This window comes from Chrysochloris asiatica, unplaced genomic scaffold (genome assembly GCF_000296735.1).
Source record: "Chrysochloris asiatica unplaced genomic scaffold, ChrAsi1.0 scaffold00206, whole genome shotgun sequence".
In the NCBI taxonomy this organism is placed as follows: Eukaryota; Metazoa; Chordata; class Mammalia; order Afrosoricida; family Chrysochloridae; genus Chrysochloris; species Chrysochloris asiatica.
This window is the reverse complement of record NW_006408724.1, coordinates 4,959,979-4,973,412: the sequence shown is the minus strand read 5'-3', so window position 1 is coordinate 4,973,412 and position 13,434 is coordinate 4,959,979. Positions and strand designations below refer to the sequence as shown.

At 37.7% G+C, this 13,434-nt stretch overlaps 1 protein-coding gene across 1 annotated transcript in view; it reads left to right on the top strand.

Annotated features, from left to right (window-relative positions):
* The window catches only part of CUBN (cubilin (intrinsic factor-cobalamin receptor)), a 384,343-nt gene that overhangs the window by 252,917 nt on the left and 117,992 nt on the right, over positions 1–13,434 (top strand). The window contains exon 39 of the mRNA XM_006872611.1: positions 1,690–1,882. Within this exon, the coding sequence (XP_006872673.1) occupies positions 1,690–1,882 (193 nt within the window). The remainder of the gene's footprint in view (positions 1–1,689; positions 1,883–13,434) is intronic.

Sequence of the window (13,434 nt, the reverse complement as noted above, 5' to 3'; positions counted from 1 at the left end):
TGAAGGAAGAAGTCCAAGGTACATTGACGGCATTGGCAAAGAAGGCAAAGAATAATGCTCTGATAATTGATGGAATACAAGTTGAAATCTTTCGACAAACTAATGTGGCACTGGAAGCACTCACTCATCTATGCCAAGAAATTTAGAAGACAACTACCTGGCCAACTGATTGGAAGATATCCATATTTGTACCCATTCCAAAGATAGATGACTCAATGGAATGTGGAAATCATTGAATAATATCATTTAATATAGCATGCAAGTAAAATTTTGCTAAAAATATTTCAAAACTGGCTGCAGCAGTACATTGACAGGCAACTGCCAAAGGTTCAAGCCAATTTAGAGGAAGATGCGGAATGAGGAATATCATTGCTGACATCAGAGGGATCTTGACTGAAAGCAGAGAATACCAGGAAGATGTTTACATGTTCTTTACTGACTATGCAAAGGCTTTCGATTGTGTGGATTATGACAAGCTATGGACAACACTGCAGAGAATCAGTATTCCAGAACACTTAATTGTGCTTGTGAGAAACCTGTACATAGACTAAGAGGTAGTCATTTGAACAGAACAAGGGAACACTGAATGGTTTAGTATTAGGAAATGTGTGTGCCAGGATTGTATTCTGTCACCATACTTTATTCAATCTGTATACTGAGCAAAGAATTTGAGAAACTGGGTTATATGAAGAAAAACATGGCATCAGGGTTGGAGGAAGATTCATTAACAACCTGCACTATGACAATTATACAATCTTGCTTTCTGAAAGCAAAGATGATTTACAATACTTACTGATAAAGATCAAAGGCCACAGCTTGAGGTATGAGTTGTACCTCAATGTACAGACAACAAATCCTCACCACTGAACTGATAAGTGCATCAAGATAAATAGAGAAAAGATTGATGTTTAATTTTGCTAGTATCAACCATCAACACTTATTGAAGTAGCAGTAAAGAAATTAAACCACATATTACATTAAGCCAATCTGCTGCACAAGACCTCTTTAAAGTGTTGAAGAGCAGAATTGTCAGTTTGAGGACTATGATGCACCTGACCCAAGCCATGGTATTTTCAATAACCTCGTATACATGTGAAAGTTGGATAATGGATTAGGAAGACCCTAGAAGAATTATGCATTAGAGTTATGGTTTTGGAAGAGAATATTAAGATCACCATGGCCTGCCAGAAGAGCAAATCAATCTAAATTAGAAGAAGTACAGCCAGAATGTTCCATAGAAGCCAGGATGGTAAGACTTCATCTCTCATATTTTGGACATATTATTAGGAAGGACCAGTCCCTGGAGAAGGACATCATGCTTGGTAAAATGGAGGGTAGCGAAAAAGAGGTAGACCCCCCAACAAGATGGCTTGGGACAATGGCAGCCTCAATAGGCTCAAACGTAGCAATGAGGTTGGCACAGAACTGTGTAGTTTCCTTTTGTTGTGCATACGGTCTCTGTGAGTCAGTACCATCTCCATGGCACCTAACAATAACAGGTGGAGAGAAAATTAGAGAATAATATCCATCCAAATGTACATACCTTACTAGTGTTGTTGTTCCTCCTATATACCTATCTACTGCTTGACTGAAAGTTGGGGATATATGGCATTCATTTAGTTTTCTTTTTGTGAAGAAAATGGGTACTTGCCTAAATACAGTGCTCTGCTATCTGTGTTTCACATGCAGATTTATGATGGGCTTGGCATTCATTCCCGTCAAATTGGAATTTACTGTGGTACCCAGACTGCATCCTTTAGCTCCTCTAGGAATTCTTTGACAGTTCAATTTTATTCGGACTCTTCAGTCTCAGGGAAAGGATTCCTTCTGGAGTGGTTTGCAGTGGACATTTCTGCTGGACTTTCACCTACCATTGCTACAGGTGTGTTTGGTAATAAATAGAATTATTTTTTAAGACTGATATGTGTGGACCACAATTTCTCAGTCATACTACAACAGAAACAATATACAAATGTGTAAGAAGAGTAAGTATGGCCCAAATGTCATCCTCATATGTTTAAGTGTTCTTTTAAGTTTACAAATGCTAACTTTTCTAAAGATTATACATTTGCATCTAGGAAGTATACAGATTTTATATCATATTTTCAACATTAAGTTTGATATCCACAATATATATTTACTTGTAATTTCTAAAGACTAGTTTAGGAGCTTTTAAAAATTTGCTTTCCAAATACTATGTATGCATACATGCAAATATACACATGCAACTATACACAATGGCTAAGGATCAACTGAAAGACAGAGGTAACCATATTTTTCCTTTGCATTTTATTTTAAATGCACCTTCAGAAATGTCACTTTCAATGTAAAATTAGCTTATTTAAATTTTTTATTTTATAATATTTAAGACATCCTCAAATTTCTAAGTGAAAGTAATATTGTGCTAACAGTGTTTTGTGAAACTTTCTGCCTTTTCCTTGAAAAATATGTTCACCACCTTTGAATAGCTTCTATGATTTTGATGGTTAATATAGAAAAATTTGTCAGGCATTTCTCAGTGGTTATTCTTAGTCCTTGAAATACTTTATTGGGACCCATAATTTAACACAGGATCTAATTAAAAGAACTTTAAACTCCTAGCTTCAAAGGACTATACAGACTTTAAAAAATTATTAGCTTCTTATAATCTGTATCAGAGAGATCACTGAATAGGGATTTATATTATTTTTATTTAATGCTCCTTATTATTCTGGTGTGGTGCTGTGGGTTAATGTACCAGACTACAAAGCCATTAGAACTGCAAGGTTGGTGGTTCAAACTCACCAGCTGCTCCTTAGAAACCCTATACAGGGTCGCTATGGGTTGGAATCAACTCGACAGCACTTAACAACAACAACAACAATGTTCTGAAGTCCTGGTGTGGCACTGTAGGATAAGTACTGGGCTGTTAACCAAAAGACTGGTGGTTCAAACTCACCAATCACTCCTTGGAAACTCCATATAGGGTCTCTATGAGTTGGAACTGACTCAGCAGCGCTTAATAATAACAACAGTATGTGTTCTAATATCTTGTTTTTAATTTTTACTGACTTTATAAGGTGCTTACGTGTAACTAAATGTAAATCTCTTCCTTAAAATATTAATCTATTTATCTAAGAGCAAGAAACCATCAACAAGATTGTCAAATACAATTTAGAGATAATATTTAAATCTTGATCAATATGTTCAGTGCTCTCCTAAATAAACCTGAGTTACGTTTAAAAAATGTATATATATTTATTGTGAATTATGTGATAGTTTACATGGGAGAACATTAGCTTTATATTCATCCTATCGGATATAGTTTCATTGCCATGTTTACAATCCCCTCCAGGCATCATCAACCATCCAAGGCTGCAAGGCTGCCCCCCAGTCTCATCACACAGCACCTCTCCCTCTCTGAGTCTAGAGTCCCCAGCTACTCCATCTCTCCACACCATCGTCTCTGCCTCCATCTCTGGTGTCACTGTTTCTCTGGGCAGGCTTCCTCTCTCTGCTTCTCTCCCTTGATGGTCCCAGGGACCTCTGCTCCTAGACTGCAAAGTTAATCACTACCCTCTTTTTGCTACACAGCGTCTACCTTTACATTTCCAACCTTCACAATCAGTTCTGATAACAATTATTCGCTATTGTATCACAAGAGACCTATCCACATCTCCTTTCATCAGCCCCACCTAGACAGATTGGATACTACTCAGTGGAGAGTCTACCTTCCTCCATACCCACCCTCTGGATCAGGTTCCCTCTTGAAAGCTTGTAAGCCAGTCACTTCTTGCCTTTGTAGCATCCCCCTGTGTCCCCCCACCCCCATTTTGGGTAGCCAATGTCCAAGTTGCCCATCCCTGTCTTATCTGTATATGGAGGGGGTATGAATGATCCTCGCTATAAAGATTTGTTTTCTCTTTTTGAGCTACTGCATCAAAAAGTGTAGGTCAAGTTCATCAAATTGTATCAGATTACTCTTTTTTTACTCTTCTTTTTTCTTCTAGTTGAGCTCTGATCATCCAGTCATTGAAGCCAGGTCAAGTGGGTATTATCTGCAAGTGTGGATATTCTTATGCATATGCCCTCTCTTATCAGCTGGATGCTTTATCTTTCACTCTAATCCTCTGTGGCTATGTCACTGACTCTGGGCCAAAGAGTCCCCAGGTCTTGCCACACTGCTGGCCAACCAAGTCTTCACCCGGGTTCACAGGAGTCTATTGAACATTGTAGAGCTTAGCTCGCTGCTTCATTGTTGTTTTTCCCTCACTTCCCCTTATCGGTGACGAACATGGTCACCAATCAGAGTGTGTATTCCCATTGTATCTTAATCTTAGAAGGGGGTTTGCCTTGAGGGGATCTGACCACTTTCCTTGATGTCTCCTGGGTGAGCAACTTGCTTGTTCCTGTAGTAATCATTCGGTCTGCCTTTATTGTTTTGTATTTTTCCTGTTGGTCTTTCAAGAAGTATCTTCTGTTCTTCTAGCCACTCCAGGCTGGTCTACTTGTCCTTTCAAGTGGAAATTTCCCACCTCAGAAGATTCTGGATGTGTTTCAAGATTCCACCTATGGTCTTATGTGATGCGGAGGGTCTGCAGGAAGTCTCCTTCACTGGGCAAGTTGTAGCCCCATTTTAGGTATTCCAGTCAGTTATGGGCAGAAGACGGATTTACAAGCTTTCTGTGATGATATTTCTGGCTATTCCTTTCTCTCCACCTCAAGTGTCTATTTTATAATGGTATGCCAGGATAACCAAATTGAAGAGACAGCCAAGCATTTAACATTATTTCCCCCCTTTTGCTCATTCCAACCATGCCTCAATCCCTGTATCCCAGAGCCCTGTTATTCCAAGGTTGTGCATACATCGTTATTTACCTCTGTCCCACCTAGCCCATGCATACCTGCCTAATTGTTCTCCCATCTACTTTGTTCTTCCATTCACCTCACCCTTCTTGTGTATTGCCCCCTACCCTAGCACCCAAACTATTCTATGTCAATTCCCTACCCTGTGCTCCACCTTCCCTTCCCTCCCCTAATCCCATCCCCCACATAGATATTTATTATTGTTATGTCATCTTGTTCAATTGTCCCTTTAATCATGAGATAATGTCCATCTTTATCTATTATGCTGGGTTTTGCCTTAAAGTTTATTTTATCAGAGATTAGTACTGCCACTCCTGTTCATTTTTTATTGCAATTAGCTTGGTATGTTTTTTCCCATCCTTTGACTTTTAATCTATTTTGGTCTCTATGTATGAGATGTGTCTCTTGCAGAAAGCATATTGAATGATCTTGTTTTCTTATCCATTCTGTCACCCTCCGTCTCTTAACAGGTACATTTAATCCATTTACATTCAGTGTAATTATTGATAGGTATGGATTAATCGCTGCCATTATGTTTGTTTTCTTGTGGTGTTGCTTTTTTGTTCTGTGTGTCTTCCTTTGTTGAGTTCATGCTTTTTGTGTTCTTTCTTGTAAGTTTCCTCATAGTTGTAGTGTTTCCATGTTCTCCTTGGATTTTCTTTTTCTTGGTATGTTGTGAAGTGTTAGTTTTCTTTGCGGTTGCCTTATAGTCCACTAACTCTTCCCTCCATTTAGTGCAGTCTATTTTATCCTGTCATCTACCTGACCTTCTCACCATCTGGATCTCTGTTCATACGAGTTTACCTTCTTTTACATTGTAATTGTTTTGATCATAGACTGACCTCCCAGATTCTCTGAGTTTGTTCTTATAGTTTTGTTCTGTTCTCAACTCTTCCTTCTGTCGAATTAATTCTGGGAGGTGCTGCCACATATGTCAGACTCTGGTTGTTGTCTGTTCTTGTTGGTTCTCAGTTCACAGAACTCCCTTTAGGATGTTTTGTAGTGTAGGGTTGGCTTTGGCAAAATCCCTTAGCTTCTGTTTATCCTGGAATGATTTGATTACACTGTCGTATTTGATTGATAGCTTTGCTGGATTAAGGCTTCTTGGTTGGCAGTTTTTTTTCTTTCAGGGTTTTATATATGTCTGCCCATTGCCTTCTTGCTTGCATGGTTTCTGCTGAGAGATCCGAGCTTAATCTGATTGCTTGCTTTTGTATGTAACACTTCTGTTTTCCCTAGCTGCTTTCAGGAGTGTCTCCTTAGCTTTGATTTTGGAGCGCTTGATTAAGATATGGCTTGGTGATTTTCTTTTGGGTTCTATCCTTCCTGTGGTTCGTTGAGCTTCTTGAAGTTTATCTTTTCACTTTTCAGGATGTTAGAGAAATTTTCTTCCAGCAATTCTTCAACTATTTCCTCCGTGGATTTGTGTGATTCTTCTTTTTCTGTAATGCTGATAATTCTTAAATTATTCCTCTTCATGTTGTTCAACATGAATCTTAGGCCTTCTTTGGATTTTTTTTTTATCCTTTTTTCTGTTTTCTCTTCTATTGTAGTGGTATTAAGAAATTTGTCTTCCAGCTCACTGGTTCTGCCTTCCATCTCTTGTATTCTACTCCTTTGCCCTTTCAGAGTATAGTCTATTTCTGATATTCTACTATTGATCATTTGGACATGTTTCTGTAGGTTTTTAATTATTTGCATTGCTGTATCTATCTTATTTGATTGTTCCTGTAATGCTGTCTTGACTTCTTCCTTATTTTTCTCAACTCCATTGTAAAGTGTTTTGAAACATTTTATAATAATTTTTCTGAATTCCTTCCCAGGCATTTCCAAGGCCTGCCCTCCTTCCAGAATGTAGTCCATGTCTATCTCTAGGTCATTTGTCTCAGACATTTTATCTTGTTTCTGGACATGTGCTGATATGGTTATCTGCTTTTCCTTCTTGGACATGTTTAGTGTTTATCTGTAGCCTTAATACTTAATTAAATATGTGTTTTGGTAATTTTTATGCTTTCTGATTGCTTCCAGGTAGATGTGATTAGGATGTGGGCTTCCCTTTTCACTCTTCTTATTGCTTACCTCAGAGTAATTTTCACAGGTGTTATCTGCCTTCCTGGTATATGGCAGTTGGTATTGGTTCTTGCCTAGGTTTTGGTGTTTTATAGAGTATTATTGTAGCTTGGCTAAATGCAGCAGTTGCTGTCTCTTCCTGGGTAAAATCGGGAGATAAAGAGTCCCCCAAAGGTAGAAGGGGGAGCATAAAGCCTCAGCAGCAAACAAAACAAAACAAAAAACAATCCAACACCACCAAAACAACAACAACAAAAATCTAGACTGAATACTGTAGTCTACAGTTGCAGAAAAGGGAGAGGAGTGAGAGAAGAAAAGGGGAAAAAAATCTGTAGTCTAATATGAGTATGACTTTACTGTCCTCTTTTAGCTCTTGCCTTCAAAACTGTCTGAGAGATTTCAAGATGCCACTGTTGGTTGTTATGCTGTACCTCAGGATTTAATTCAATTTTCAGCTTGTTTTGTTTTTAAACTCTTTTTTCCTCTCTATACCTCTGTTCTGGCCTTCACAGTATTTAAAAAAAAACAAACAGTTCAGGGACGGCTCTTGGCCTGAGAATATTTGTGTGCATGCATGGCAGAAGAACCCACCAGTGGTGAGGGTGGGGGGTATGCACTCACTCAGGACCCCCCACCTCTAGTCACCAGAATGGAGGTGTGCAAACAGTGTGGGGGGGCCAATGAACAGACACCAAAAATACATATATAATAATAATAAAATAAGAACAAAGCAAAACCGACAAAGTGTATTGTCCACTTATGCTCTGTGGTTCCTGTGGCGTTATTCCATGGTGTATCTGCTTCCCCGCTTGGTTTTGCTGTTTGGTCTCACCCAAGTTGTTGGCTCTGGGCTGCCAAGCCTGGCAGATTCAAAAGTAGGCAATTTCTTGCTTCCACTTCAAGTTCCACTATCTATAAGCCTTCAAACTTTTAAAATATTCCTAGCTGTGTGGTTCTGAGTTTTGGAGCTCTGGCCTGAATCTGCTTTGCCTGGTATCCTGTGGTATGGCTGATGGCGAACTTCACTTCACCTCCACCCTAGCTGCCATCAAGCCCCGCCTCCAGAGCCACAGAGGGGGCACCTGGATATGAACCAGTGTATTTTAAATGTATTTGTGATTTAAATGGACAAGTGATCAGAACTTCCAAGTCTCTGTGGCTGAAAGCAAAAAGGTCTCTTTCTGGTCATATTAAATATGCACCATGTTCAAATAGGGACCTATGATTACCATTCATCTATGATCCAGATTGTTGGAGTTACCACAGTCTGGATACTGCCGTGATCATAGCAGAAGGAAAAAGAGACCTGGGATGTCTCAGCCTAAAAGTGTGAAGTTTAAAAATGATACCTGTCCTTTTACTCATAATTCACTGACCAAAACTAGTCAAATGGCCTCACCCAACCACAAGAGTATCAGGAAGTGCAATTCCGCCATGGCTTTAGAATGAGGAGAACTGGAATACTTGACAAAAAGCATAACTAGTCCATGCTAAAACTGTTAATTCAAAATATAAAATATTTTCATTGATGACAATGAGCAATATAAAGATCTTCCAAAAAACAAAAAATGTCTTTGTACTTCTTTTGTCTACTGGATAAACAATAAAAGAATTAGAACCCAGTCCTATACATTTTTATATTCATTCCTTGGTAGATCTAAGATCTAAAGAGTCATCAACTTCAGGAATGACAGGGTAATTACCTCTGAAGAGTTACACATATTTTTTTTGAAAATTGAGAATACTGGCAAAAAATTTCAACTTCAACTTTTTCAGAACTCTGTAAATTAGCCAATGATTTGAAACAACTGGAGGAGGGTTTTCTGGATTTGTTTTGCAAAAAAGAAAAGACTGAATCTCAGTAAAGATAATAACTCTGATGTCATTTTAACCTGCCTTATTCCTATCCTCCCCATCTCCAGATCCACAGTAGAGTCACAACAGCATTGTAACTATGGTAGTTCAAAACCTAGCAACCCAGCAAACACTATAGACAGGGGAACTGATTCAGCCCATCCCCAGGAAATTGTCATTGTTTAACCTATCTGGCAGTGTCCTGGAAAAGCTCAGTTCTCTGGGTTTGTCTTTGTTTAGCTTGACTCAGAGCTTACAGTATGCAAACAGCCCTGTCCCTAGAACATTTTTCAAAAACAATCAACAGAAATTGTTTAACATCACAACTGCATGAGGAAATACTAGCTGCAGTTTACAAGAGGTTGACCAAAAACTTAAAAAGGAAAAATTGAAGATTGAGAAGAACATAAGGGATTTTGAAAACTCTGAAATATATTTGGAATTCTGGAAGGTCATGTCATGTGAATAGTTGTGCATATAGCCAATAAAAAACTGTAAAGGCCCTAATCTGACAGCTCAAATTAGTTTTCAAGTTTTATGAAAGACAGTGAAGACTATGGGTGGCTCATTGAAGACATATCCCAAAGCACACAGCCCCTTGACAAAAGCTAGGAGACATACTGGTTCCAGACATTTGTAGATATATTTGCATAATCATTAGTTATCCCTATACTGAGCAGAGAGTTCGGTCACCTCATTCAACAAAGTGACTCTACAGTGAACAAAGACTGCAGAATTACTATAGAAGGTCACTAAACAAAGCGCAATAGCAACAAAACAACAGCAAACCCTGAGAAGAGGTTGCAGAGTATGATTTCCAGATTTGCTATACTATTTTATTTAACATATCCAGTTTTCAGCAAAATTTATCAGATGCAACCCCACCTATTCCCTAAACAAACACCGAAAACAAATTAGGAAAATATGGTTTACACACAGGGAGGAAAGAATTACACTAGAAATGGTCCTAGAGGAAGCCCACATGTTGAATTTATGAGATAAGACTTTAAATTAGGTGTGATAAATATAGTCAAAGAACTAAAGGAAACCATGTTTAAATATTTAAAGTATGGGTATGCTGTTTCAACAAATGTTCTTGTCATCATTGCTACATGCCCTCAAGTTGCTTCTGACTCATATTGACCCTGCATAGACTTTACAAGGAGCAGCTAGTAGGTTTGAACCACCAACCTTGTGGTTAGCACTCCACTGCTTATCCTTCAGCACCAAACCAGGTCTGCAATAAATTGGTGGCCATTATATTTTTAAAAAACAAAACCAAAACACAATTAGAGATTCTGGAATAAAAACTATAACAATTGAAATGAAAATTAATAGCATATTTGAGAGGGCAAAATATTTTTTATCTCTGAACTTGAGCATCAAACGTTGTGAAGCAAAAGCTAACAAAATTGAAGAGAGAAAGAGCTAGTTCAAAATAATACTTAGACACTAAGACCTCATTTTCAATCATTGAAAGGTCAATTAAACAGCAGATAAACTAGAAAACAGGACATGGAAATAGGGATATCATTGCTGGTGTCAGATGGATCTTGTCTGAAAGCAAAGAATACAAGAAAGAGATTTACTTGTGCTTTGTTGACTATGCAAAGGCTTTTGGCTGTGCAGATTATAACAAGCTATGGATAACATTGCAAAGAATGTGTGTTCCAGAACACTTAATTGTGGTCATGAGGAACCCGTACGTAGACCAAGAGGCAGTTGTTAGAACAGAGCGAGGAGATACTGAATGGTTAAAAATCAGGAAAGGTGTGTGCCAGGGCTATATTCTTTCACCATACTTATTCAATCTTGTTGTTGTTGTTACATGCTGTAGAGTTGATTTTGACTCGTGAACCTATATAGGCTTTCCTAGGAGCAGCTGGTGGGTTTGAACTGCTGAACTTGTGCTTCACAGTCTAGTGTTATGCTGAGCAAATAATCAGAGAAGCTGGATTATCTGAAGAAGAACGTGGCATCAGGATTGCAGGAAGACTCTTTATCAACCTGTGATATGTAAATGATATAAGCTTGCTTGCTGAAAGTGAAGAGGACTTAAAATAGTTACTGATGAAGATCAAAGAACACAGCCTTCAGTATGGATTGCACCTCAAAGTAAAGAAAACAAAAAAACTCACAACTAAACCAATAAATAGCATTTTAATTGAAGAAAAGATAGAAGTTGTCAAATACTTCATTTTGCTTGGATCTGCAATCAACACTCATGGAAGCAGCAGTCAAGAAGTCAAATGATGTATTTATTACATTATCCAAATCTTCTGCACAAGATCTCTTTAAAGTGTGGAAGAGCAGAATTGTCAATTTGAGGACTAAGATGCACCTGACCCAAACCATGGTATTTTCAATAGCCTCATGTGTATATAAAAGTTAGACAATGAATAAGGGTGACCATAGAAAAATTGATTAATTTGAGTTATTGTGTTGGAGAAGAATATTGAGAGTACCATGGTCTGCCAGAAGAACAAACAAATCTGTATCAGAGGATATACAGCCACAATGCTCCTTAGAAGCAAAGATGATGAGACTTGTCTGTCATACTTTAGGCATCTTATCAGGAGGGACCAGTTCCTGGAGAAGAACATTATGCTTGGTAAAGTGAAGTGTCAGCGAAACAGAAGAAGACCCCCATTGAGATGGGTTGGCACAGTGGCAGCAGCAATGGGCTCAAGGGTAACAACAATTGTGAGGATAGTTCAGGACCAGGCAGTGTTTTGTTCTGTTGTGCATAGGGTTGCTGTGAGTTGGAACTGACTCGATGGCACCTAATAACAACAACATAAACCAGCTACTCCTAACAGGCATTTTCAGAACACTGCAGAATACCCACCAGCAACTGCAGAGTAGACACTTTTCTCCATTGTATATGGAGTTATAAAATATCATGGAGAGAAATTAATGAACATCTAAATATTGTGCTGAGGATTAGGAGTTGTGCTGATAACTACAGTTCAAACCCTTCAGTCACTACACAGGAGAAAGAAGAGACTCCCTGGTCCCAAAAGGAGCAGTTCTACTCTGTTTTAAAGGATTGCTATGAGGTAGACTTAATTTGATTGCAGTGGGTTTGGGTTTTGGGGTTTAAATAAATTGAAAAATATACTATGTTCATGGATTAGAAGACAACATTGTTAAGATACCCATGGTTTCCACTCAATCTGCAGTCACAATAATTTAATTCAAAATTCTAGCTGATTCTGAAATGCATATGAATTTGCAAGGAATCCACAATGATTCTGAAAAAGAAGAAAATAGAAGGACTCATACTTCCTGATTCCAAAACGACAAAGCTGCAATCATCAAGAAAGAGTGGTACTGGCATAACTATAACAGTAGACTTTAATATAAAGTACAGAAATAAAATTTTGCATATTCATAATCAACTGATTTTAGACAAGATGCCAAGTTAATTAAATGGGGGAAAGAATCATCTTTTTAACTATTTTAAGAGAAATATTTGAAAATCATGTATCTGAAAAGGGATTTGTATCCAGAACAGATATAGAACTCTTAGAACTCAACAATAAAAAGACAAATAATTCTATTTAAAATAGGCAAAGGATTTCAATAGCTATTTGTCAAAGGAAGAATGGCTAATAAATACATGAACAATTCTCAACATCTCTTCATACCCATTGTTGTTGTTGTTGAATGCCATTGAGTCAATTCCGACGTGCCCCTGTACAGGGTATCCAAGTATTGACTGGTGAGCTTGAACTGCCGACCTTGCAGTTCAAACCAACTTAAATAACAAGTGTTGGCACAGATGTGGAGAAATTTGAGACCTCATAGGAAAATAAAGTTGTGTGTCCTCTATGGAAAACAGTCTGGCTGTTTCTCAGAAGCTTAACCATATAACCTAGCAATTCCATTCCTAGTTATACAGTTCAAGAGAACATAAGTTTACAAAAATAACAAATGTTCATAGAACTATTATTCATACAATAAGAATTATTCATAAAAATGGAAAACAGCCTAAACGTTCATCAACTGATGAATGAAAAAAACAAATTAGGTGTGTCCATAAAATGGAATATTATTCTGCCTTAACAGGAATGAAGTACTCATACTGATACAAGCTATAACATTGATGAAACTCAAAAGCATGATGTTAGAAGAAGCCACTCACAAAAGGTCACATATTATATGGATCCCCTTGTATGCACTGTACAGAGTAGGTATATTCACAGGGATAGAATGTAGATTCAGGGTTGCTGGAGTGGCAGTGGGGGATAGAGTGTGCTGATGGCAGGGAGAATGGAGAGTAACTATTTATTAGGTACAGGATTTTGGGGGGATGATAAAAATGTCCAGAATTAGATAGTGGTCATGATTACACAACATTGTGAAATTAACTGAATTTCCAGAATTGCATTAAAAAGTAAATTTTACAAAATGTTAATTATATGTCAATAAAGATGCTATGTAAAAAAAAAAACAAAAAATACCATTAATTGAATTTTTAAAACCAATAGTTATAATAAGCATATCTTTTTTCTGTGTGTTTCATTTTTTTTTCCCTTTGGATTAGCAGCTGAGTGCTTAACTTTTTTTTTTTTTTCTTAGATGTTTTATTGTGCCCCCCACCCCCGCAAAAAAAAAAAGCTAAAGAGGATAGAGAGAAACACTGTTAACTGATGATATATG